The sequence below is a fragment of the Haliotis asinina genome, chromosome 1 (assembly GCF_037392515.1).
Source record: "Haliotis asinina isolate JCU_RB_2024 chromosome 1, JCU_Hal_asi_v2, whole genome shotgun sequence".
Classification (NCBI taxonomy): Eukaryota; Metazoa; Mollusca; class Gastropoda; order Lepetellida; family Haliotidae; genus Haliotis; species Haliotis asinina.
Window position 1 is genome coordinate 78,447,619 of NC_090280.1, and position 26,483 is coordinate 78,474,101.

Below are 26,483 nucleotides of genomic sequence, written 5' to 3' on the forward strand. Positions count from 1 at the left end.
GGTGACATCATTGACACATGTCATCATATCCCAGCTGTGTAGATTTATGCTCATGCTGTTGATCACTGGATTGGCTGGCCCAGACAAGATTCTTGCCGAGTGTGGCATCAAACGACAAACAAGCAAATCTTATCAACGTTGTTTTACGAGATGATATAGGCAACCTGTGAAGTTGTTACTCTACTCTTGGCACATCATATGTTATCTCTGAAACTGTTATAGACAAGTGTACTACCTAAATATAGGTTTATCTGCACCTTCTGTATGCATGTTCTTTATCTTTCGAATACAGGTCGAGTTCCCAAGCTTCACATGCTAAAACCCGAGTTCACAATCGTCATCACATTTGAGCTAGTACGACTCATCATTGGGAGGCTGTTTACATTTGGTCGGAAGGACAAGGAAGAATAACAAACATCTATGCATCTTAGGAAAAAATATTCACAGCCTTGTTGGAAAGCATCTCGCTTATGTAGCTTTAATACCATCACAACATTACTGAGGTTTGATGTTTTGCAAATACATCAATGCATCACGATTCATTGAATATAAAATATCTGTTGTTTATGTATTAATACATAAGTTTAATTATGGAGTGTTTCAAATTGCCTTTGTGATATGAAGAATGAAAGTCACTGTTTTCATATTTTATTTCATTTTACATATTTTGTATCTTTGATACAAGACATGCTTTACTTGTCGTGATTTTGCATTAATTTTAATTTACTTTCAACTTATTTTCTTTCAACATTGATGTTGTGAACCAAAGGATTGAAATTTATTTTTATGTACAGTCCCATGCATACAAAAACAACAGTATTACATTTTTTTAAATGTCAGGCTAAAGTGTTTTAATGTAGTAGATATTACATTGATACATTATTTTAAAAAGTAATGCCTGCAAGGACCTAATTTTCATATTTATTGGAAGGTGAGAAGTATTTCTCTACCATATTGCAATCTCTATCAATTATGAGATAAAACAAACAAACCTGAAGTAATATATCTAAGAATATGTCACTTGTATTGTGCCAAGCCTTGTGTAGTTTAAATGCATCACAACACTGCCAATAGAGAGTTCACCTGGGAGTCCAAACAGAGAGACCTTTGAAGGCAAATTAGGTTAAAACTATTTTATTGCTCCTATTTCAGATTTTTGAAAGGTGTAGTTTTCATCAGTTCAGGAATATGTTAATATTGTATTCACCATAATGCACTCCTATCCTTTTGCTCCATATTTGCTGTCCACGATATCAGTGTCATAAAGTTAGTACAAAGTAAAGGAAAACATTAGTTTTAAGTAATTGAATTGGGAGCCTCTAAATTCCAACAATGAAAGTTTGACTGCTATTTTGGTCTCTTCTCAGGTCAAGATCACAAACTGTAAGATGAAAAATTAATTATATTCACCAGAACATGTTCAGACAGCATGTCTTTCTGACCAGTCACTGCAGGATTCTTTCAAATTTCAATGCCATCCGTCATGACATGCTCTTTAACTGGGTGAGTTTAGTTTTACACCACCTTTAGTTATATTCCAGCAACATCACTGCGGGGTCCACCAGAAAAAGGGTTCACTCATCGCACTTATTTGGGAATCGAACCCAAGTCTTGGGGGTTAAGAGTCATTGCTTCAACCACATGGATACCCCAATTCCCCTCTTAAACTCTGAGTCTTTAGGTGAATACCTACTGCTTTTGATATTATTGTTGGTATTTGTGTAATGCTTACCATGAATGTAGCAAGTTATGAATTGTGGCTAGATTACAGAATACCAGATACCTGCCATCTTTCACACTGAGTGAGTTAACGTTTGGTTAGGATAAGGTTTAGGGTTAGGGTTTGGTTTAGGGTTAGGGTAAGATTTGGGTTAGGGTGAAATGTCACTTGGTATCCGGTGTTCTGTAACTGTGCCTGAATTGTTGCAGTTTTCAATCACTAGGGCCCTTATTCTCAAAACGTTCCTAGCCCTAAGAATTCATAACTTTGATTGTAGCCAATGAGTTAAAGATGGGATTAAGATGTTCGTAGGGATACAAACGTCTTGAGAATAGCTAGCCAGTCTGTTCAAACTAGGCTGCTGTTGACATCAGTGTAGCTTTAAGATCATGTCTTGTGCTCTCCATTAAATAGACTTGGAAAATCTGATGAAAAAGCAAGTATTATGACCTCTTATCTTTATGCTACTGTGATTATTTAAGGTATTAAGGGTGAAGGTATTCTGTAATGTGTTATTTCAATATCAATAGCAAAACTGACTTCAGGATGGCTTTTGTTGTTGTCTGTTAAGCAGAAGTCCATGTCCAGAATTGACACGGATCACTTCTTGAACCAGGAACAAATTCAGTTACAACATCAATGAAACTTTGTTGACGAAAGTCATTAAACATTTATTGACTACTGTGTTACTGCTCCCTTTAAAATCATTCATGAAATAATATGTAGTGCAATTTTTGTTTATCTTTAAAGATGGTGCTAATGAACAATAGAGCCTGGTCAAGATGTTGGTCTGAACTTCATCACTGAATCGTAGTTCTTTAAAGAACTGAATACATTACTCATTTGCTTGATGATTATTACAGCAGATACAGATGGTATTTCATGTATGTAAACACTGACAATTACTCAAATATGATAGACAAACAAATGTCAACATTTTACAGTTTGATTGTAAACGAATATTGTTCTAAAATCAACAATGTTTAGGTTTTTCAACGGCAGCCAGTGAACTAAGTGTTGAAAAACAAAGGTGAACAATATGAGCAACAACCCATGACATCAAGTACAATACAAAATGTGTGGTCACACCAAGAAATGTCTATGAGTGAGTGAGTCTAGTTTTACACCCCACTCAGCTATATTCAAGCTCTATGGTGGCAGTAAATATCTTTGAATTTCATGTATGTTTACAGTGAGTGAGTGAGTTGAGTTTTACGCCGCACTCAGCAATATTACAGCTATATGGCGGCGGTCTGTAAATAATCGAGTCTGGACCAGACAATCCAGTGATCAACAACATGAGCATCGATCTGCGCAATTGGGAGCCGATGACATGCGTCAACCAAGTCAGTGTGTGTTTACAAGTGTGCTTAGTATGGTTATCTCAGCTATTGAAAACAGTCCACTGGAGTTGTGAAAGAGAGAGCACTCATTGTGGACTGAGGCCCAGTCCGTTTGTCTTATGATCAGAAGACACAAAACTTGGTGAGGTCACAAACTATCACCTCCTTTAAGTCAGCTTTTTACAAGCACTGGGTACAAGATGTGTGTTCTCTCCTGTGTTTTCACATAAGCTGGGTGCTACAATAATTGTAGGCCCTTGCTAAAAGTAAAGCAGTTACCACCATAGTGCCAAGATCTCTTCATACAACAGCATCCTGTAGCATGGATACTAATGCTGACCGTATGAACTTTGTTTTTACAATACATTCCACCCTGAACATATATAATGCTTTTGTGTTCTTGATGAATTAATGTTTGTGCCAAATTGATTCCTTGCTCACCGAACAATATTTGAATCATTTTTGACAATGCTTTTACTGTCAGCATTTATTCTTGTTGTCACGCTTGATACAGTTTTTCAGCAATAAAAAGGTCAAATCTGGCACATGTTGTTCATTGGGTTTACATATTCACAAATATTTGTAGTGCAGCAAGGTGATTGTTGTTCTTGGTTACTGCATTTCCAGAGAGAGCGAGTTTGGTTTTACGAGTAACATATAACGTGACCTGGAGAGGGACATTTAGATAATTGCACAAGAAAGCGAGCTTGTATCAGATTTGAGGGTTATTATGCAAAAAAGTGTCCCCTAAGATCAATGGAGTGATGTCAGTGTCAATTTATAAGCCTATTTAAGCATTATTTCAGCAGTATGTCAGGACACAAGAAATTGGCTTCACAAATTGTACCAATGAGACAAATCGAAGTCAAGTCTTCAGCATGATAAGCAAACACTATAATTTCTATGATACCCCACCATACCCATGTGGGTGGAGAGAGTTCTGGTTTAGTTTCACACACTCCGCAATATCCCAGTGGGGAAAGGAGTGAGTGAGTGAGTGAGTTTAGTTTTACGTCGCACTTAGCAATATTCCAGCTATATGGCGACGGTCTGTAAATAATCGAGTCTGGACCAGACAATCAAGTGATCAACAACATGAGCATCGATCTGCGCAATTGGGAACCGATGACATGTGTCAACCAAGTCAGCTAGTCTGACCACCCGATCCCGTTAGTCGCCTCTTACAACAAGCATAGTCACCTGTTATGGCAAGCATGGGTTGCTGAAGGCCTATTCTACCCCGGGACCTTCACGGGTCAGTGGGGAAAGGAAGAGAGGGGTGTTTATGCTTGTTATACAGTAGTTTAACATGGTTCTCGAACTGAGGACAAAAACACTGCATACTGACTGAGCCAAGCAGCCCAGCCAGGGAAGCAAGTATAACCACATCCTAAATGCTCACCACTGCCAGGGGATAAAACACAAACTATACACTCTATCACATTATTGGTCACGAGCATTTCGGGAATTAAACTTTATCGTAGAGTGAATGAGTTACGTTCAGAGTTTGTGAAAAGCAGTTATTTCGTCAAGGCTCCAACAGTGTGGTCATGACCCAGGAACCTTTGAACTGAAATGGATCTGGGAGCAGCTAAGGGGACTTAATTCTGCACCATTTCCAGTTGACGTGTTGTAAAATTGCTTCAATTTGGTTTTCACGTTGCAACCACATAACTGTAAATACTGAGTTGACTTAGATTAATGCCACATGTATTCCATCTGTATCACTGCATGTCACCTGAAGGAAACCCCTATAACCAGATAAGCCTTGAAGCAGCATCAGGCAAGTCAGTGTTTGAACCTATAATGCATACAGCATGCTCAAGGGAAGTAACTCTGCAGGGAAAATTGTGAATTTTGAAAATCTCTCCAGAATAACTGATGGTGACACTGACATAGCTACTACACCTCCAATAAATACTGGGTGTAAAACAGTCTTGTAGTCCTTCCATTTATAGTGTGTAATAGTGTGTGATTATTTCACCTGAACCAGAAAAACAGTGCTCGATAATACAACGAGCAACACTTCAAAACTGTTTTGCAACCATAACTGGCCAACAGATTGCAGGCAGGCCAGCTATAATTTACATTTGTTCATCTCCCATACAGCCTTCGGTATTCTTTCTCCAAAAAAAAAAATTAGGTGGAAACCTGCTTGCAAAATCAACTGTTTGCAGAGTAAAACACCCTAACCGAAGTCATTCTATCCATGCACCCTAACCAAAGTCCTTCTCTCAGTGATGCAAGCCTTCAGTCTTGCTTTACTTCTTCACTCAAATTATATCTAATGAACAAACACAAGTACGCCAGATTTGTTTATTTGGGCATATGAAAAGACACAGATTTTTAGATAACTCCATTCTGTCTCTGAAAATTTGAAAAGGCCATTTCTGGGCATGTTTTATAATTCCAAAATCAGTCGTGTGAAAGCAACAGAGTAACGATAATTAATTGACAAAAAACAAACTAAATACAATGACTGAGCATTAGTTCTGTCAAAGGTAATGACTCCTGGACAGAATGAAGTTCCTTGGTGAAGCACTATAAGATGACACAGGACAAGCACAGCATGAGGACCACCACACTGTGCTGTTAGTCGCCCTTGAGTGAAGACATGCCAGCTCTCATAATCTCATCCACCAGTAGAAGGTTGGTAGCAATCACAGTACTGCAAGAGATACAACAAACATCACATCAAATATTTCAAAGACTTTGCATTGATCTTCAAAAAGATCTTGTCTTTTGCAGTCAAATCACTGACTCAAATATCATGGATTAACAATCTCTAAGGTATTGAAACCTTGCTGACCACAAGTCTGACAACAATCCTATTTCTGTCAGATCTACCCTACTTCTGTCAGGTCTACCCTACTTCTTTCAGGTCTACTCTACTTCTGTCAGGCCTTCAAATATATTAGATTTCAACACAAATGAGGATTTATGATAATGTGACCTCACAAATGGTCAAATCAACCTTCCATATGATTTGTTACAAAACTTAAGCAGTTCAGCACAACTGGTTGAAGTAATGAGGACCAGATATACTGGCCAAGTCTCCTTCATGAATAAGAAACTGTCCAGGGAGACAACTCACCATGAATGCAGTAGCTGTTTCTTCACCCGGAAGTTGTCCAATATTCCTAAATCAGCTGGTATGATTGCCTCCCCTGAATAAGGAAACCATTACTGGGTCAGTTTGACTAAGAACACACTGGACATGTTTGTGTAAGCAACATTCGATAATAAAGGAACATACATTTACAGGACAAAGAACTGTGCCCAACCTGTACCTAATCAAATGATCTCATCTGACACTGTGACAATATGAATACTCCACTGTGCTGTCAACTCAACTTTTGATTAAGACATATATTCTATTCAAATACATGCTTAGTATATTATGCACATTTTTGTCAAATATTTTAACAAACCAAATATACAAATATCCCAGTCAAAGTGGAGAAGTATAGAAGTATAAAAACTTTTGTGAGTATCCTCAGGATCTATCCATGACCAAGTACTGTACTTTACCTGTCTTGATGTCGAGTCCCACAGCCTGTTTTGGACCCAGATACTCCTGTTGCAGCTTCACAATAGCCTCCTGAGGATCAAGGCCCGAGTTCTGGGCTAGAACTTTAACAATGATCAGCAGGGCCTCAGCAAAAGCCTGGATTCCTGGAACAGTCAACAAGAGTCATAAGAAGGTCATCCACAAATTCAGAAGGTGATCATCTGAATGTCATGAGTCAAGTGCTACAAGAGTATGTCTCTGCCCATCTTGATGAGTGTATTCCTAAAGTACTGTAAATCATGAAATTAATGCGTCATGAATTTAATGCGAGTGCAAAGGTCTTGTCTAAAATGCGTCATGAAATTAATGCGAGCTCAGGAAGTTGTGTTGATCAGAAAATGCGACACCCTGATTCTTTGTTGTTCATTTTCTTTTCATTTCTTATTACCACACACTAGTTACCTGAATTGAACTTGTTAAGCATTGAATGGAATGGAGCTGACGATGTTTTGATTACGCTGCCATGTTTGATCACATGATTGCTTGCTACTACTTGTCTTATGACAACAATTAATTGTGAATTCAAGGTGGCCATGAAAAACCAATTTATTAATTGGTATGCCAACAAAGTGTCAGACAATTTGACAGGTTCCAAAAAGGACTTGTGGATTTACGAATAAGTGTGATGAGGCCTCTACATGCCAAATGGATGGAGGCTGCGATTGCAAAGGTGAGCAAAGATCGCTAAACGATCCTGCATGGCTGGAGAATGTCCGGTCTGGCTGATGTGCCTCAATGACTTTGAACAATTGACAGTGATTATTGTAACCAGTGATAACTGACTTGCGATACCCTTAATGAGTAAGTGACCTGTGTTGTCTGGTGTAGTGTCAACACTTCTGCTTAGTGACAAAATTTGCCGATGAATAATTTCAATAGGTATTAAGTAGTGTCAATGAAAGGAAGAAATTTCCGTTTATTCAAAAGTACACCCCCGGACTGAAATGCGTCATTTTAATAATGCGACACATGTACAGACGCATTTTTCGCATTAATAAAATGTTCGCATTAATTTCATGATTTACAGTAATTTGTGAGGTCCAGAGTATTCACAATGATCATCAGCATCTTAGTTAAACAGTCAAAAAGTGTCATAAAAAGATTACTAACTTCCCAAGCTCACACAATTTCAAAGAAAACCTTTTGATTGAACGATTATCTATTCTGTTTGTATGCAACAGTAGTTGGGGTCTATTTGTACGTCCTTTTTGTATGTCCTTTTCCATTCTGAGAAGAAATCAAAACATTTGAAACTGTGTCAGACTTTAGATAAAACATAGTAATTCCAACAAAACACTGCACTACTTGAAACACTTTCTGGTATTAAAAAGATAGTTTTATGGATGTCAACTTCTTGATAATGAAGGACACAATATTTCAGGATATATCCTTGCACCATCAGATGAATGGATGCCATGACTTATGAGGCAGAGAGCATGTACGTGTAAGAAAAACATGAGTAAAAAGACAACAAAGATTGAGTCTAAACGATGGAAGCCAACAGTTGACTGCCGTGGATGTGTTATTAGCAAAGGGCAAAATGGAAGCCAACACAACACTTCATCAGCACTGAATAGAAGTCAACACTTAACAAAACGCTTTCTGTGTAACAAGGTCAGCCAGTGCAAACTAAGATCACTGCAAGGTGAAAAGGTAGAAGCTGGGTACATATTGCCTTCGAGATAAACTTCTCATGTCCCATATACCTTCACTCCTGCCCCACTTATCTACATGGGTCACTTCTTATCTATAAAGGTCGCATGATTAAAGACAAACTAGGCTGCATGTACTCATCATCGGATGATCTGTCCATAACTATTGGTATAGTTATCAACTTTATCTGAGATAAGTCATTGGCTTTACAACATTCACAACTGACTGAAGATTTCTGAAAATGACCTAATTCTGACTATGAGCGACCAGATTACACAGGGAGAATCTATTTCTATGCAGTATGAGGAAAACTTTTAAAGGAATTGTTTGTCATCAATACATGTGGCCAGAAAAAATAAGTTTATTGGAAGTGGCGACAAGGAATGAAATATTTGACTAGTGGAAGACACTCAAACAATACCATTTTCAAATAAAAAATATTCCCAACCTTGATCATGAAGGGGGAAACATGAACTAAGGCGAAAGATTGCTTTATTCTGGAGGCCTCCTGCAGGATTCTTAAAATATTAATCCAACCAACCTAGACGAGCTCGGCCTTTGACAGTGTCCTTGAACTTCATGAGTTCCTGGAATGCAGCAATCTCGAAGGCTCCAGCTCCTGGCAGTACACAGCCTGATGGAAGAAAACATAAGTAAAACATTTGTCAGACATGTCCAGACAGCAAATCATCATACACATTAGGTTTGAAAATAAACCCCACAGTATTCTACAACAATACTGGACTTGGTATCTCCATAGCAAGAAACTATGTAACAAAAATCTTCTCATCACAATGTACCAACACCATGAAATGTGCACAAGCAAAAGAATCTTGAAAGGGGACACAAACATTCCTTTCACCTGGTAAACATCTTTTGATACAGCTGTCCAACACTAACATGTATCCAGTTTGAATTTACTTCGCGAGCACTCAAAACCAACAGAATCCCAAATGTATTTCAACTCACTGTCCTCAATGGCATTCTTCACAGCACGGAGCCCATCTCGGATAGCGTCTTTGATTTGCGTCAGTGTGTGCTTGTTGGGTCCCTTGACGAGGATGGTGACAGACTGCGGGTTCTTGCACTCCTCCAAGAAGGTGTATTTTTGTTCTCCCTAAAAGAAACAACCCTGGATGAACTGGACTGGCCAGACTTTAATTTCAAGAGACAAGTCAGAATAGGCAATGTTTACATTTGAAAGTTCATATTTTGTACATCTGGAAGACAATCCTCAAGACCAACTCTATCATTTGTTTTCAAGCCAAAACAGATGGAGTGGGTTTAGAATTTAACTTTCAGATATTCTCATTACTGATGTATGTATGTGAAAATAAAATGTGAAAATAATCACTTATATATATATACATACAGATTACAACTGAGAGGCATTTTGGAGTACAACAAATAATGAATAACATCTGAGTGTACCGTTTCGATTCAAGCATATTTTTTTTCTACAAACTTGAAGGGACTATTAATTCAGATTCATTATATATCTTTCCTTTAAAAAACACGGTAACTGGCCTTAGAGTGAGTGAGTTTAATGTTATGCAGCACTCTGCAATATTCCAGCTATATTCCAATACATAATTAAGTCAGGTCTTGACAATCCAGTGAACAACAGCATGAGCATCAATCTGTGCAATTGGGAACTGATGTGTCTACCAACTTGGTGACCCTGACCCGATCTCACTAGTCGTCTCTTATGAATAGCAAAGTCACCCTTTATGGCAAGCATGGGTTACTGATGACCTATTCTATATCAGACCTTCATGGGTGGCCTCAGCAAAAAATAGAGCTCATACTATTGTTCAGTCTGTTATAAGCATGTTGTTTATTTGTATAGTTCACTGTCACTAATATTCAAACTCAAGCCCTTCCCCATCCAACACATACATGCTGCTAAAGTGTTGTTTTCACCATGGCACAAAGAGACGAGACTATCAGGTACAGTGTTCACCTACCAGAACATGTTCATACATAAGTCCAGCATGTCCCAGAACATCTGGTGTCAGGTCATCCACAGAGTTCATAGCTGTCCCACCAACTGCCAGCGCAAGTCTGAAAACATGAGTACCGGTACACATTGTAAGAGCACACAAAACATTTAGTTTGTTTGCTGTTTAACACTGCACTCAGCAATATCTATATGGTGGTAGTCTGTCAATAATAAAAGCTGGATCACACAATCCAGTGATCAACTGCATGAGCATCAGGATATGATGACGTATTACCCAAGTTAACTTCTTTCGTACAATAAGCATAGGTTCCTGAAGACAAAATCTACCCCAGATATTTGTGGGTCAGAAGAATCCGAGCTAAAAGTCTTCTCCAATATCCACTGTGTAATAACATCTGTCATCAATATCTGTGACTATCTTACGTACATAATACTCTACACACATTAGCCTCCAACACATATTTTGAAGATGTTAGGTCCTCTTTCAGTCTCCCGTTTCACAAACTTGATATTTACATAGTAGGAAGATACAGTGGTTCATGAGACATCAGAATAACAATGGGGGCATGTAATCATGGTTAGGCTTGGTGGTAAACCAAGATGAGGTTGACCTGTGAACACAGATGAATAGATTATTGAAGCTAATTTCCCAACACATCAATACTCATACTCCAGAGTATTTTTTACTGTTATATCATGAGAATCAGGCTCAATATGAAGCTAAAGTAGCCAAGGGACTCATGTACTTATTACAACAGAATGGAGAACTCGTGCAACGAGTAGTTTTAAGATGCCATTAATACCCTCGGACAAAAGAGCCTAACATGATGACCATAAGGTGGGAATAGAACCACTGTCTTTGACGCACACAAGTGAACACTTAAACAACCAGACTACCCAATCATCAGTGAGTATATAAGGTTCTTTTTCTGTCAACTCTGGACTGAAACACAGACTAACCTCTCCATGTTCCTCCTCTTGGCACGGCGCAGACCCACAATGCCCTCCTTGGCAAACATATCCAGTGACAGAGGATCAATTCCCTGCAAGAAAAAGGAAATGAATAGTGTTCATCTCTAACTTTGTTTTTATATTACATCATATCAAAGAGACTATCATTATGGCTTGATGATGAGTTGATTTGTATTTCACTGATAACAGGAGAAAAAGAAGATGTGGCATTACTGGTTTTTTCCACATTATTGCATTGATTGAATGCCACTTCATTTATAAACCATTATGACAATGTTCAGTGGAGTAGATGATTCTGAGTGAGGACTGCCATTCTTAACGTGTGTTTAAAGAAGTAAAAAGTGAGAAAATTTAGTACAGCAAATTTTGCAAAATATTTTTTAAAACTTATACATCAACCAGAACATGGTTAAGTCAATACAATCACTTGAACATGTCAATTGCAGAAGTTTTAAAAAAAAATAGATCCTCAAAATTTCCCCCGTCAGAGAAAACATGAAAAAAACAAAATTGAAAATGAAAGACTCTTTCACTAGGGTTGAACCCAAAGTTCTTGTTTTTAGAAAATTCGTGCAATCTGATCTCAGGACTGGTAAACATATCATATCATAGTGGCTACCAGTTAGCGTCAGGCCCTACCTTCTGGTTGATGACAACAAATCCCTTGTTGTTCCCTTTGCACACTTTGTTCTTCAGCTCAATAATCTTCCGGACTCGATCATCAATGAACTTCCTCTCCGCCTCCACCAGCTTTTCTCTCTCTGCAGCACTCTTGTAGAAGAAACCAGAGTTCACCTCACTGAAAACAGAGAAGAGTGAGGCAGTGAAGATCTTTAGTCACATCAACAAGACTTCATGCCATATTGTTCAAGAAAAGTGTAATTAATAATCGTATCAACATTGATAAAGTATCATGAGAGGGACTCTGGATGTAAGGCAATTTAGCACACAACCATCACAAATCTATGTTAAAAGCACTACATCACACCATAATCATGTATCGTCCCTCAAAGAAGCTACCATATAATTCACTCAAAATGTTTCTAGCATTTAGAATACTGTATGAAATTAACATGTGTGAATGAATTATTAAAATCTAAATATTTTAGATATTTAAATACTTACCTTACCATAGGTCTTATGCATATTACCTCAAGCTTCGCTAGAAGAGATCAGACAGTCGTTGATTCGCCATTCCCTAGATGGCTACCTCATGTAATCTACGAATGTAGTCACGGAAGTGACGTGATCTCCCCACTCGCGCAAGCGCGAACAATCCAAAAATCACTTTTACTGGCAACAGGAAGGTCCGAAGAGTCCAGAGTGGGGAGGAGCATCCAGCGTTGGGAGGGAGTCACCGCCCTATGGTAAGGTAAGTATTTAAATATCTAAAATATTTAGATTTTAATAAATTTTTAACTTACCTTACCATAGGTCTTATGCATATGGCTTCGACAGATGGATGGTGGTGTGGACTCCAGAGGACCATCCCTCAGCAACCAGTGCACATGCATTAGGAGAACCTGGGAGACCCATGTCAACAGTCACAGGACAAACCTGGAAGCAGGACAAAGAGTAACCCTAGGGAACTCCAAAGAAAAAACCGACGCACCCTGAAGGTGAGGTTAATCTTAAGACCAACGGTAAGAAACAGTGTTATTACCTAAAGGGCGGCCGGCCGGGTAAGTTGCTGGGCAACCACCAACGGACTGTAGTCCCTCCATGTCCTCAACTGCCAAGTCCCCCAGGTAGTGGGAAGCGAAGACAGTAGACCACTTCCAAAAGCAGCCTTCCATAGTTCGTGGCACTGTGCAATTACTATGGAGGGCCAAGGTAGATGCCAACGCTCTGATCTCGTGTGGGTTGTTCGCCACCGGATGAGGTAGATGCTTGGCATCAAAAACCGTCAGGATCGTAGATCGAAGCCATAAGTCGACTGTGTTCCTGTTCACCTCCCCTTGCAGGTAGTCGAAAGTGGGATGAACATTCTTTTACGGGAACGTCTCTTAGAAGCCAACTTCCGGATGTAACATCTGAGGGCTCGTACGAGGCACAGTCGCACCTCCTCTAAGGCATGTTGTCCCAAGACTGAAGATGTAGGAGGAATGGAGAACAGCCTGTCTGGCTGTCCAGGAAGCTGATTCTTGGCCACAAAATCCCATAGGAGACCCAAGGAGGCTTGTCCATGCCTTGACTGCTCAAAGCGAACATGTGTGACGTCCAGGGCATGAATTTCACTAACTCTAGCCGCAGTAGCCAACGCTAGAAGGAAGACCGTCTTTTAGACGAAATACATGAAGGAGGCTTCCTCTCATACGGCTCATACGGAGGTCCTCTAAGATGTTGTAGGACGATGTTGAGGTCCCAAGCTGGAGGATGAAGCTTAACTTTCTGGTCCTCCAATTTGAAAGGCTTGAGTAGCGCAATAAGCTGTGGTATCTTGGAAATCTGTTTATCCGCTTTAATCGCCAAGAAGGAGTTCAAAGCCGACAGATAAGTCCCCAAAGTACTGCCTCTAAGATGCTTGCAGTTATGCAGGAACAGGAGGAAGTTCGCTAAAAACTGTGGAGAAGCTGTCATAGGATCTTGCGGTCTTGAACACAAAAACTCTCCAATGAGCGTCACTTGTCGTCATATAAGGACCTAGCGGACATACGATGCACACAAGCTAGGACGCTTGCCACTCACTAGCCCTTAACTCTCAATGCCTTCTGCAGATGACCCAACCGTGAAGATGAAATCTCAGCGGGTCCAGATGAAGCTGCCGACTGTGCGGATGTCAAAGCAGACGTAACTAATCTGGAAGCTGGTACGACTCTCTGCTGGTGAGAAGACGCAGGTCGGGGAAGCATGGCCTGGCTGGCCACCAAGGCGCGACCAAAGGCAGTCGCAGGTTCTGAGTCTGCTTGACCTTGGTCACCACTTCTGTGAGAAGGGCTGATGGTGGAAATGAGTAAGCGTCCCGACCTTCCCACGACAGGGACATCACATCAATCGTCCACGCCTGCAGGTCCACTGAGTGGAAATCCTGTGCTCCAGGGCGATTAACTTCGCCACTTGAGATGAGTACCCCTTGGCCCTCAAGACTTCACAGATGGTCCAGGCACAAAGATGAAATTGCGGCGGATCCAGGTGCAGTGTCCGATTGTGAGGATGGTACAGCAATTGGTCCCACTCTAGAAGCTGATTATTTGAAAGTGTTTCGACACACAATATTCTCTGTTGGTGATATACGTAGGGGGCGAGATAAGGCGTCTGCCATGAAGATGCAGGCTCCTGGTATGAGAGATACTTTTATTTGGAGGATCTGACTCGACCACGTCGAAGGGTAGAAACGACAAGAAGTGTAGTAGAGGTCGAGGCCTCCTTGACCCTTGATTACCTAGAAGGCTACCATAGAGTTGTCCGTAAGGATCATCAGTAGCTTGTCTCTCGGTGCTGTCAACCAATGATAGACATGCATCACCGCTTTCATCTTCAACTGGGTGATGTGAAGAGATAGATCTCCACTCTTCCAGAATCCTGCTGCAACCTCCTTGACTAGATAGGCACTCCTCCTTGACTAGATAGGCACTCAATCCTTGGAGAGACGTGTCTACCTAAAGATGGTTGTTGAATGACGGCTCAAATGTGTAAGTTCCTACGCAAACATTGACCAGCGCGTCTACCACGGGTGTGGTGTCGAGACGTCCAATGTCGTAAACCTGTCTTGAAATCATGATCCCTGTCATAGACGTAATAGTGGACGTCTACGTCTGATCATATCCTGAGGTGAAGTGAGCAAATCGAGTAGACATTATCACTGACACAGTGACAACGGGCAGAGTACAGCTTGTGTATAACATCGCCTTGAACTTTGACTCCCGAACCTGGGACGGCGATGTGATGAATTAAATCCCGCGGAGTTAGATCCTCAAGTCATCCAAGCTGACTTAACAGCCTGATAATGAAGTCCATCTCTCTCAAGAAAAGCTTGTATGCCGTGAAGAATGCGTCATTATTTGACTTCAGAACGACCACGCTGTTTATTATGAATGTGTTGACATTTCAATGAAGTCTATTTAAAGCTGGCTGTCTGTCCGATCAGAAACTGCCATACATCGCTGCATGCCTCCTGACAGGCAGCGTTCAGACTAATGTTAGAGGATCTCTATGCCGACTAGAGGCATCCAATGCTGCTGTAGACTGCTAGTCTAGAGTGTAAACGACATCTTCCCATCGTAAAATGACTGTAAGTCACTGCAGACAACTTGCTAACACTAGAATAAAACAACACATTCTGCGCAGGGCGTTGTCCCTCGATGACCAATCAGATAGTAGATGTAACGACCCTGGGATCCTTTGCAGGGCGTTGTCTCTCGGGGACCAATCAAAATGTAGACGTGACGTCACCGGTGTAGCACATAACTGATCATCATGAAATCTTGTAAACGGTGTTTCCTTGCTAGCCTGTAGGCTTGACCGTAACCATGCTGTTTGGCGAGCACGTGTGTAAATGAGTAAAGCGTGCGAAAACTGTTCCGCCGCTTGAAACTGAAGTAGACAATAGCTTTCCAGGTAGATGTGTTGGCAATTTTTCCCCGAGGATAAATGCCGTCCTCTCTTGTAATCACGAGGTGTAGTTAGACGTGGCACTTAGTTGTTGTCTCGAAGAATCTTCGTGACCAAATGAGTAAAGCAAGTGAAAGAAAACTTTCTCCGCTTGAGGCTTATGTAGACAAACTGTAACGTAAGGATCTTCGAGGATGCGACCAGTCCCTCCAAAGGACACCCAGTCTCCCGCCTACCGGCATAGGAATACCTGGTAAGGTGATTGATCCTCGAGGCGTTGTCTTCAGACCAGTCCATCGCCGCCGCCGATGTAGCTGACGCCAGCGCAGAAAACGGCTTAAACATTTGCTTGAGTTCAGTCTTCAATGCCACCCGCTTAGAATCCTGCACTCTGTAAGAGTGCTGCGAGGAGCCCAATAACTGCTACAGAGATTCACCCAGGACAGCCACGCTGTTCGCGAAAACCAGGCTGTGTATCTTGTAATCTGACTTCCTGGACTTACACGCTTGAAATTCGGATTAGATGACAATTTCGCAAAGACCGCATTTAACAACAGCGGGATGAGTAGCTCCGGCGATAAATGAATTGCTGCAAGGTTGCTGGAATCAACCGAAGGCGAAGGGCAGTCCACTCGAAGACAACTGATAAGGGTAGTTAAGTGCCATCACCGTCGCCGTCGTCTCCTGCCTCCTCGTCGAAGTCCGGGCAAAAAAATCTGTTCCTCCCGGTCCTCCCAGGACACAGGATTCGAATCACGCCACAGTGTAGAAGACGAAGTCGATGCATGAGCAGCAGATTCCTTGGACGGGATTCAAGGTGGTTCCGGCTACCGCAAACGCCGAGATCTGGAGGAGCACCGAGGTGATATGGACTGGGATTGCAAGCAACGTCTTCACCTGGTAGTAAAGCGAGAGTCCTCATTCAAAAGGGCGACGCGGGGACCGTGAGCTTGACCGAGAGCGCCGACAAAGACTACTGAGGAGGGTACAGGATCACCAACTCCCAGGGAACCTGGAGCGTGATCTGCGCCGAGATCGCCCTTCATCCAACTGTCGTGCAAAACCTCTTCCCTGGACAACGTATGCAACACCCTGGGTGTACGGTAAGGCGCAGGCGCTGGCGCTGGCACAGGGTCCGGCGTCGGCATAGGCGCTGGTGTCGGGATAAGCGCTGACGTCCGGATAGGCACTGGCGTAAGCACAGGCGATGGTGTAGACATAAACGCTGGTGACGGGATAAGCGCTGACGTCATGATAGGTGCTGGCGCAGGCATAGGTGCTGGAGTAAGTACAGGCGATGGTGTAGACATAAACGCTGGTGTCGGGATAGGCGCTGACGTAGGCATAGGCGCTGGCGCAGGCATAGGTGCTGGCGGAAGCACAGGCGATGGTGTAGACATAAACGCTGGTGTCGGGATAGGCGCTGACGTAGGTATAGGCACTGGCGTAAGCACAGGCGCTGGTGTCGGCATAGGTGCTGGTGTCGGGATAGACGCTGGCATCGCAGCAGCACCGGGCGTCAGCAGGGAGCGCAGGAACCTCTGGACTTCCGGATGAGACAAGGCATCTGGATGAAAACAGATCCACGATGTAATCCAGGCGAGGTGGTTCCGGGGCATACAGCATACAGGCGTCACGGACGAACGCCCCCATCCCAGGCGTCGGCACAGTCGCTGAAGGCGGTTGTAAGTCAGGGTCGTCCGGCAGAGATCCCAACGACCACGCTTGAGACGACATCCTTCTCTACTGCTGTGCAAAAAGCTTCTTCTTAGCCGCAATAAAGTCTTGAAATCCGCCACCAATAACGACTCGCAGTACTGGCAGCGTCCGTCAAAAGAGCAGGCTAGAGACGCACAATCCGGGCACCAAGGGTGAGGAACTTTCGCTGATTTCTGCCCCTAGCTGATAGTGTAAAACTGGCGAGACATACACAGTTAACTGTAACAAAACAAGACATAACAATGCGTGGAAACCAACGCTAGGAGGTAGAAAAAAACACCCCTACACCAGAAATGCAGCACCAACGCACCCCCACTATAAAGTAGGCACGCCCGTAAGCTCGTGACAGCGAAGGGCAAACAACCAGAAAGGCTACCTGCATACATCGCAACGTGGCACGAAAAAACGTATAAATGCAGTGAAACATGGGCAAAAATACTAATCGACATGGAAACCACATGGAGGAAGAAAAACCAGCAAGATATAATACCCCCACGGACGCCATGCCTCACTCACACACGACGCGGGCGAACCCACCCCGAAGTGAGAGAAAAAAACAAAACAACACGAGGTAGCAAAGTAAGTGCAGTTAAATGATTACTTACCTTAACACGCACACCTAAGGGATACAAACCATACCTACCCGTGAGGAACAACTTTATTGAACCACAAAGTAGGTAAACTAAGCGAACCAAAAAAACGTCCGAACAGACGAACGCTAGAAGTAAAAGTGATTTTTGGATTGTTCGCGCTTGCGCGAGTGGGGAGATCACGTCACTTCCGTGACTACATTCGTAGATTACATGAGGTAGCCATCTAGGGAATGGCGAATCAACGACTGTCTGATCTCTTCTAGCGAAGCTTGAGGTAATATGCATAAGACCTATGGTAAGGTAAGTTAAAAATTTAATGTAACACTGCATTAAATTGACTCTTGTGTCCTCTACTGGCCAAACTTTATTTGAAACCAACCCCATGAGTTATAACCCTTGGAGTATTCTTACAAACACCAAATATCTCCGAGGTATACGTTATGATAAGTCTCCACTATACCCTGGACGCATCTACGGGTCGGCCCAATAATTTTATTACCTCCCTTTGCTGGCTCCGCATTCTCACAGTAGCCAATCAGCTAGGCCGCCTTTATAACCGAGCTTGCGGTGTCAACAAAGGTAACGGTCGCAACTGCGAAGGTTTGCTTGCAGTGCCACTCAGATTTGGTGGAAATCATACAGACAAATTTATAGGCCCGAAACGTTTAAAAAATGTATGCAGAAACCCCTTCTTGCAGAGGACCTCTTCATGGTTTGTTTTCCCATGGAGATAATAAATTTATCAGAATGAGCCGTAGATGTGTCCAGGGTATAATGGAAATTTATCGGAACATATACCCTGGAGATATCGAGAATGATCTCCATTATGATGTGTTGGTTTTATCATCATGTTGAAGATACGAGTTGTCCAGAAACAATATGATTATCTAAATCACAGAACATTATTTTTAGGTACTCACGTCTTTTCATATTCCAGCGAGACGTTGCAGGTGAGAATGTAGGCATCCTCAACTCGCTTCTTCATATCTGGGTGACGAGATCCATGATCCATCACAAGACCCCGCACAAACCTAAACAGGAAAGACATGGTTTCATCAGAAAGAAGTGAAAACAGCAAACATGCATATTTCTCATGGTCGTCAATAAATCATCCAAACAATTACCCATAACATGATAAAAAGAGAACAAGAGTCATCAGAAGATGACATATCCCCATGACCTCCACATATTTGAATGGACAAATCATCTGACAGTTACTTAATGTTTTCTTAGATTAAGTTTGAATCATTTCCATGGAAGTCATGAAAAATATAAATGCCATATATCTGTTAACAGCAAAAGGCACCACTTCGAGATCTGTCTAAAACATCTGCTAAGATCTGTTGAAAGATATCAAATGGTTTTCGAGTTGTGCTCTAGAAACAAAGCCCATCACTCCATTTTGAGACAAAGTCAGAATTGTTTCCAAGGAAACCAGGAAAAATAAAAGTGCCAAAACACTGGACATAGCAAAAGGCACCACATAGCAAAAGGTCTGTCTCAAATATCTGCCATGTTTTGCTGTAATATATCAAATAGTTTTCAAGTTGTGCTCGAGAAACAAAGCCCATCCCTCCATTTTGAGACTAAGTTCAAAACGTCTCCCTGGAAACCCAGAAAATGATAAATCACAAAAACATGTAAATAGCAAAAGGAACCACTTTGGGGTCTGCCACACGTATCTACTAACTTTTGCTGATAGAGATTACGAAGTTTTTGAGATGTGCTCCGGAAATGAAACACACCTCTCATTTTTGAGACTAAGTCCTAAACGTTTCCATGGAAACCGAGAAAATGATACGAGCAGACAATTAACCATTGGGCCCTTATATCAGGTGAAACTCACGTAGTGTCCATATCAGTCTTGTGCTGCATCTCCATGATCTCCACCATGTGCAGGTCAATGGCCTCATTTGGCCGCTTGATGGCCAGAACAGCATCAACGACATGCTGCAGAGATAATCACCATCATGCTAGCTTCTGGATGTGCATTGCTTAACCACATTCACAACACTGGAATCATATTTCAAGCCTCTAACCACTAGGTATTTTCAGCTATCAAACTGGCACAATTTCATGAAAATATCATCACATACATTTATCTTGAAAACAAGAGTAAACAGGCTGTTCTGAATGGAGATAACACATGCCATACAATCTATGCTGATCTGGCTGTTCTTTGTCAACACCCAAAATGATTTTAATGCATAATTACAACGCAACATCTTTACAACTACCTAATTAAAACAACATGATACAGTGTAAGTATAAGATTTTTCACAAATACACTGAAGACATTCTCCCGACATTATTGGGCTCTCATTAATTAATATGGAAACAACATGTCCATACATGTCAATGTAACTGAGCATAAGTTTAACTGCATCATTGAAAGTTCACCTCTGTGAGAAGATCAGCCAGTTCCTGATGCACCTTGGTCCTGAGAGACGTGCGTGCCACCTGCACCAGTGTGTCCCGATCAATTGTACGCTCAATCTTCACTTCGTCCAACACCTATACACAAAGGCATACAATGTTTGTAGAACCAAGTTAAAAAAAAAAAAATCATGTGGTTCCAACAACTCATGAAATCGCACAATTAGCATTTACTGCATGGAATTTATTCTAAAAAGACCTATTTACGATGTGTCTACTGGGAGGATATTTTGTCCTACAGTAGTGCCTGTATCTCTACAAGTCTACAGTCTTTAAATCAGGAAAATACGAAATGAAATCCCCCTTATCACTTTCAAATCAAGACTTACTTCCAAGGACTTATTTCTGGCCAGCTCAAACCCCTCAGTGATCAGACGAGGATGCAGTCCCTGAAAAGGAAAGTCATACGCTGTACAGGAACACATAAAGCAAATTATTGTTTGAAACTAAAGTGCATGGTGGCGTACTTGAGACTGCAATAAGTATTTGAACCTATCCCTAAACTTTCAGCTTGAAATGAAGACTCAAAACAAACAGCCTTTGAAATTCATGCCTATGCCTAGCCCAAGATCTCCCTCAGTTCCTGCCAAAGTCATTATTGTAGCTTTTGGCTGATGGCTTATAATTTTCAGTGAGAATATTCAGAGATTACACACAGACCATGCAAGAGAATTTTTTACCTCTGCAATGTAAAGATCAGCCTGTTTAAGCAGCTCTCCAATGATGAGGACATTGGAAGTTGTGCCATCTCCAGTGATATCATCCTGAGCTGTTGCAACTCTTGCAATCAGGGAGGCTGTAGGGTGCTGGATTTGCTACAAACACAATCATAAATCTTATCAAATACAATGGTTAACTTCAAAACAATGAACTGACCAGAGGTTATTACTTTCAAGATTTGGAATTTTATGAAAGTAAGGTTATTTTAACATCTCTGTCAAACCAAAAAACAAAATAAAACAGATTATCTCCTTGTCATTTGGTCTGGATATTAATGAAGTGTGTGTGAGCTTAGGAAATGAATAGCGATAGTTGTTAGAGTAATAACGTTATTTGAACACTATTACACAAGGACAAAGAAGTCTTGATGAAGGGTCATTCTATGGCAAAATGAAACAATATTAAGTTCCAAATCATACTAGTGAGGGAGTGAGTTGAGTTTTACGCCGCACTCAGCAATATTCCAGCTATATGGCGGCGGTCTGTAAATAATCGAGTCTGGACCAGACAATCCAGTGATCAACAACATGAGCATCGATCTGCGCAATTGGGAACCGATGACATGTGTCAACCAAGTCGGCGCGCCTGACCACCCGATCCCGTTAGTCACCTCCTACGACAAGCCAAGTCGCCTTCTATGGCAAGCATGGGTTGCTGAGGGCCTATTCTACCCCGGGACCTTCACAGGTCTCTCTCTCTTATTACACAAGGACAAAGAAGTATTGATGAAGGGTCATTCTATGGCAAAATGAAACAATGTTAACTTCCTAATCATACCATCTCATGGAGCAGTACATTTCCATCTTTCGTCAGCTTGATGTCTCCAGCTCCAGACACAAGCCTGAAACCCAAACAAAAGGTGCTGGCTCAAATGTTTTGTAATGCTGACTAATAGTGAGTGAAGATATGTTTTACACCCCATTCAGCAATATGGAGGTGATCTGTAACTAGTGTAAGCAATCGAGCCTGAATCAGACAATCCAGTGATCAACAGCATGAACATCATTCTACACAATTCTGATGACCAACAAAGCCAGTGAACTTGTCCATCCAATCCCACTTGCTGTCTGTTATGACAAGCATGGGTAACTGAAGACCAATTCTAACTCTGATCTTATTTTTGGAAATATGCAAAAACAGTTCTGCCCATACCATTTCTCCATTTGCACCACAGGAGGGATACCTGTTCTATTTCATTGGATGTATATTTTGGTGAGGAGAGGTGTGTGTGTGTGTGCAGAACTCATACCCTAAATGCGATATGTTTGGGTTTTTTTCATTAAAGGAACACTTGTTTGAAAAACTAGTACGTCAACTATGACTTCCATGGAAATATGTTGCGAGTGCATGACATATGTGCCTAACAATGTACCCTGCACACTCACAGTACAAGGTTGTTACAGTAAATGTCATTCCAACTATGTAGATGATTCTGAAATACTATGTCAAAGGTGGAGGGAGTAGTGCACTTTACCGGGCGCGCTTTTTCCAATTTTTTTCGCTGTGCTGGCGGGGCTCGAACGCTCTCAGCAGGGGTCGTGGGATTCTAATTAGACTAATTAGTGGACACGCTACCTCGGGACCACCGGTGCGATCACAGTTTGTTAGTGCTCGTTTAACGGGTCATTACCCCACTAGCTCTGCGCATGCGCAGTGAATGAAAACAAACTATTATGGTTTGTTTTCATTTACTGCGCATGCGCAGAGCTAGGCCCCGCCTACCCATTCATCAAAGCGAGAAGCCACACCTAGGCATTGTTTTCAAGATGTTGTGCAGCCAATCCAGCGAAGCTATGATATATGATGACGTTTATCGTTTGACTTTCGATTTGTGGATGGATATATGGATATAATCGCATCTAAGGTTTGCCAACCCTAACCTTTACTCACTAACCCTAAGGATCTAGAAGGGGGGATCCCTAACCCTAAGGATCTAGAAGGGGGGTGTCCCTAACCCTAAGGATCTAGAAGGGGGGTGTCCCTAACCCTAAGGATCTAGAAGCGGGGGTCCCTAACCCTAAGGATCTAGAAGGGGGTCCCTAACCCTAAGGATCTAGAAGGGGGTCCCTAACCCTAAGGTTCTAGAAGGGGGGTCCCTAACCCTAAGGATACATCAGCGCGGTAAAGTGAGACAGTCCCGGGTCGCGCGCCCGGTAAACTGCACTCTAGCCAAGGTGGAACAATTGTAAAACGTTTCCAGGTAGCCGTACCAAACAAATAACAAGTGCCGACATGACTCAAAGAAAACAGCGTGTCGAGCACGTGTTTCCAGAACGTTCTCAGTTAAGCGATAGTCGGCTTTGAGAAGCCACGGTTATTATGGATAAACTTACATTTTCATGGTACCCTTTGGACCAAGATTGGTACGAAGGACATCCTGTAGACCCTTTGCTGCACTTATATTCACAGCAAGGGCCTGGGAAGCCCTAGCAACTTCGGCTTTAGGATTCAGCGACTTGATCGCAGACATCTTGGACTGGTTCGTTTCTCACGAGATTGTTCGAGATTGGACATTCCAGGGACCCTTCATTGTGGTGTTTTGTTAACAAGTTTGATAGACAAGAAACACCCAAAAGATAAAGTTTTGAAAATACATATTTTAAAACTGTATCATGGATTTCGCTCATTTCACATTTTACTACTGTAGTTTTGTGTTTTATACAAATCATTTTTAAGGAAGAAAACGTAAACTTTCAACTTACACAGATGCCTGTGAGAAACACCAAAGCAGAAAACAAAAGATCCCCGGTTACAATGTGTCAAATACTGTAGTCTTGTGATCGTGTCTGCAGATGTGTGAACATGTGTAGTTACATAATATGTCCTGTGTTACATGGATATGATGCAGTCTCTCGTCTTTGAAAACGGTGTTTTAACGCAGTTATGTCGTCATGAGATAAATTCGTATGACCAAGCAGATCGACTGAAATTCTGTTTCATGGGTCGGCCGGTCGTATTGTTTCAAGAATTAGTGAGAAAAATCACGCCAAAGAATAAACTCCTTTATTGACCAAAAAGGTTTCCTTTCATACCCCCCCCCCCCAAATTGCCAAATGTAAAATACTTTTTGCATTTAAAAGCAATATTACTTTGACCATTGATTTTTTGGTATAGTGACTGATCCAATTTGATCCTATTTCTGTGTTTTTAACCTCGATATTTAGTCATGTTACGTGAAAATATTATGTCTACAGGTACTTAGCAAGCCATTTGTTTCAGTCCGGAAGATTGCAAAGCTAATCTTGTTTATTATTTATGATAATAAAAACACACAGCTGATTTATTTGAATTCTTAAACTAAAAACGATGACTTTGCCTTTGGTAGTGAAATCTGAACATTTTCTTGCGTAAAAAAAACTTATATCACCTACCCAAGTACACAGCAAATGCCTATATGTATTCCTTATGTAACGATGCACAGTTATACCAAGTTCCACTGGTATCCTCAAAACAGTTTCAGCATATAAGTGTTTTCAGGCTGCATGCGACACAGAGATTACATCTTCCTTGCTGTAACTCGCGTTTGATGGTGTACACCTACACGTGTTATTTGTCATCTTTCTCTGGATGGTCACTAGATGAATTTATAACAGGTATAATTAGTGGTAACACCACTTTGGTTACTCAACAAAGGTTCCCATTTGGCATTTCTCCTGTCTGGAGTAAATACTCAACATTATAAATTAAGGTCTGTAATGGCAAATGTATGGTATGTTACGTAATATGTGCATGTAAGTGAGGCAAGGGAGTTTATCAGCTGATCGAGTTGCAAAAACAAACATCGAAATTTGGTTTGCGGCTGAGAATTGTGCACTGTTGACAAAAAGGTCGATTTGATGCCGAAATGAGTATTTGTAATGGCGGGGTTCCATTCATAGCGATGTCAGCAAGTGATTTTGTATTTGTACCCTACTAGAGCATATGTGCATGATCTTTAAGGCCCAGAATTTCCCATCTCACTGGAGTTTTCAGTTTAAAAGGAATTATTTTGTTTATATCAGTGCCCCTTTTATTCACACAATACCTTGATCCCGAAACAAATAAAAGCACCAACAGGAAGGCGTAGTGTCGGAAAATAATTGTTTTCTGTTTTGTGACCGTTTAGGTGAAGAAATTCTGCTAATATGGACAGGAGCCCAGTCCCTTTGTACGTCATGGTCGAGGGAGCGGGCGTTGACCAATTTGCAATTTGGTTTCGTATTTAGACCGTGGCGAGAAACATTATTCGCTCCGCATCAGTGCCCCTTTAATTAACCACAAGTTTGGGGGTTTTTTTTAAAAAAACAGAAAAAAAGAATTGTGTTCCGTTTATGACTAACCAGAATTCTTTCATATGCAGTGGTAAAAAGAGTACCAAAAAACTGAGTTTAGTTGTTCTTGAAGAGCTCTACACATGCTTCATTTATGACATTGCAGATGGGTGCTGATCGGAATGCAGTTAAGGGAATGCCCGACAGACGAAACACTGATGCCTGTGCCGTATACATCGCAATGGACCGACCTGTTGTTAATATTATATATTAGATATATTATAAGACAAAATGAACTTTGTTATATAACTAGAAAGATAATAATACCCCGAGAAGATTCCAGGAAATTTGTATATCCGTGCGATTTCGTCTTCACCGTTGTCGTTCGAATAAACGCACGTTTTCTATATTGCAGTAGTTATGAAAACGAGAATACTATTGACGGCATGGACTCGTGAAGATCGGAGTTAGAACTGATCTTCAGAAACGCATGCTTGTGGTAAGAGGCGACTAACAGGATCGGTTGGTCATCCTCACAAACCTTGTTGACACATGTCACCGTATCCCATTTTCTCATGCAGTTGGTCACTGGGGTGTCTTTTCCAGACGCGACTATTTAGAGACCGCCATACAGCTGGAATATGATTGAATGCGGCGTAAAACAATCAACCAAGCAAAGACAGCATATGAGCGAGTGTTTTCACTCGACCCTGCAACAAGTTACGTACCTTGGTAATCCTGTGACAAAATAAATTGTATCAATAAAGACAGTCGTAAAATGCGAATTTTGCATCCATTTGACTCCTACAGTGTATGAAATGTTGCATAATTGAGAGAGTGAGTGTCCGAATTTACTTTCACGCCGCTTTTACCAATATTCCTGTAATATCAGGGCGGGGAGAATCGAGCCCGGGTCTTCGGCGTGAGGAACGAACGCTTTAACCACTAGACGACCCCACAGCCCCGTTTATTGATTTTCACAGAGAGGACGT

At 41.6% G+C, this 26,483-nt stretch overlaps 2 protein-coding genes across 2 annotated transcripts in view; one reads left to right on the forward strand and one right to left on the reverse strand.

Annotated features, from left to right (window-relative positions):
- LOC137297708 (conditioned medium factor receptor 1-like) overlaps nucleotides 1-3,608 on the forward strand; it is a 30,783-nt gene extending 27,175 nt beyond the window's left edge. The window contains exon 11 of the mRNA XM_067829638.1: nucleotides 293-3,608. Coding sequence (XP_067685739.1) covers nucleotides 293-411 — 119 coding nt within the window. The 3' untranslated portion in view covers nucleotides 412-3,608. The remainder of the gene's footprint in view (nucleotides 1-292) is intronic.
- LOC137297698 (T-complex protein 1 subunit zeta-like) lies at nucleotides 3,477-23,794 on the reverse strand. Its single transcript, XM_067829625.1, has 15 exons — nucleotides 23,575-23,794; nucleotides 22,019-22,082; nucleotides 21,202-21,336; nucleotides 20,851-20,910; nucleotides 20,486-20,599; nucleotides 19,932-20,035; nucleotides 19,006-19,116; nucleotides 11,862-12,021; nucleotides 11,211-11,293; nucleotides 10,255-10,351; nucleotides 9,257-9,404; nucleotides 8,829-8,921; nucleotides 6,595-6,738; nucleotides 6,158-6,230; nucleotides 3,477-5,731 (listed from the first exon to the last, which is right to left on the reverse strand). The coding sequence occupies exons 1-15, from the start codon at nucleotides 23,709-23,711 to the stop codon at nucleotides 5,656-5,658; spliced, it is 1,599 nt and encodes a 532-aa protein (XP_067685726.1). The 5' UTR covers nucleotides 23,712-23,794; the 3' UTR covers nucleotides 3,477-5,655.
- Nucleotides 23,795-26,483: the final 2,689 nt, after the last annotated feature.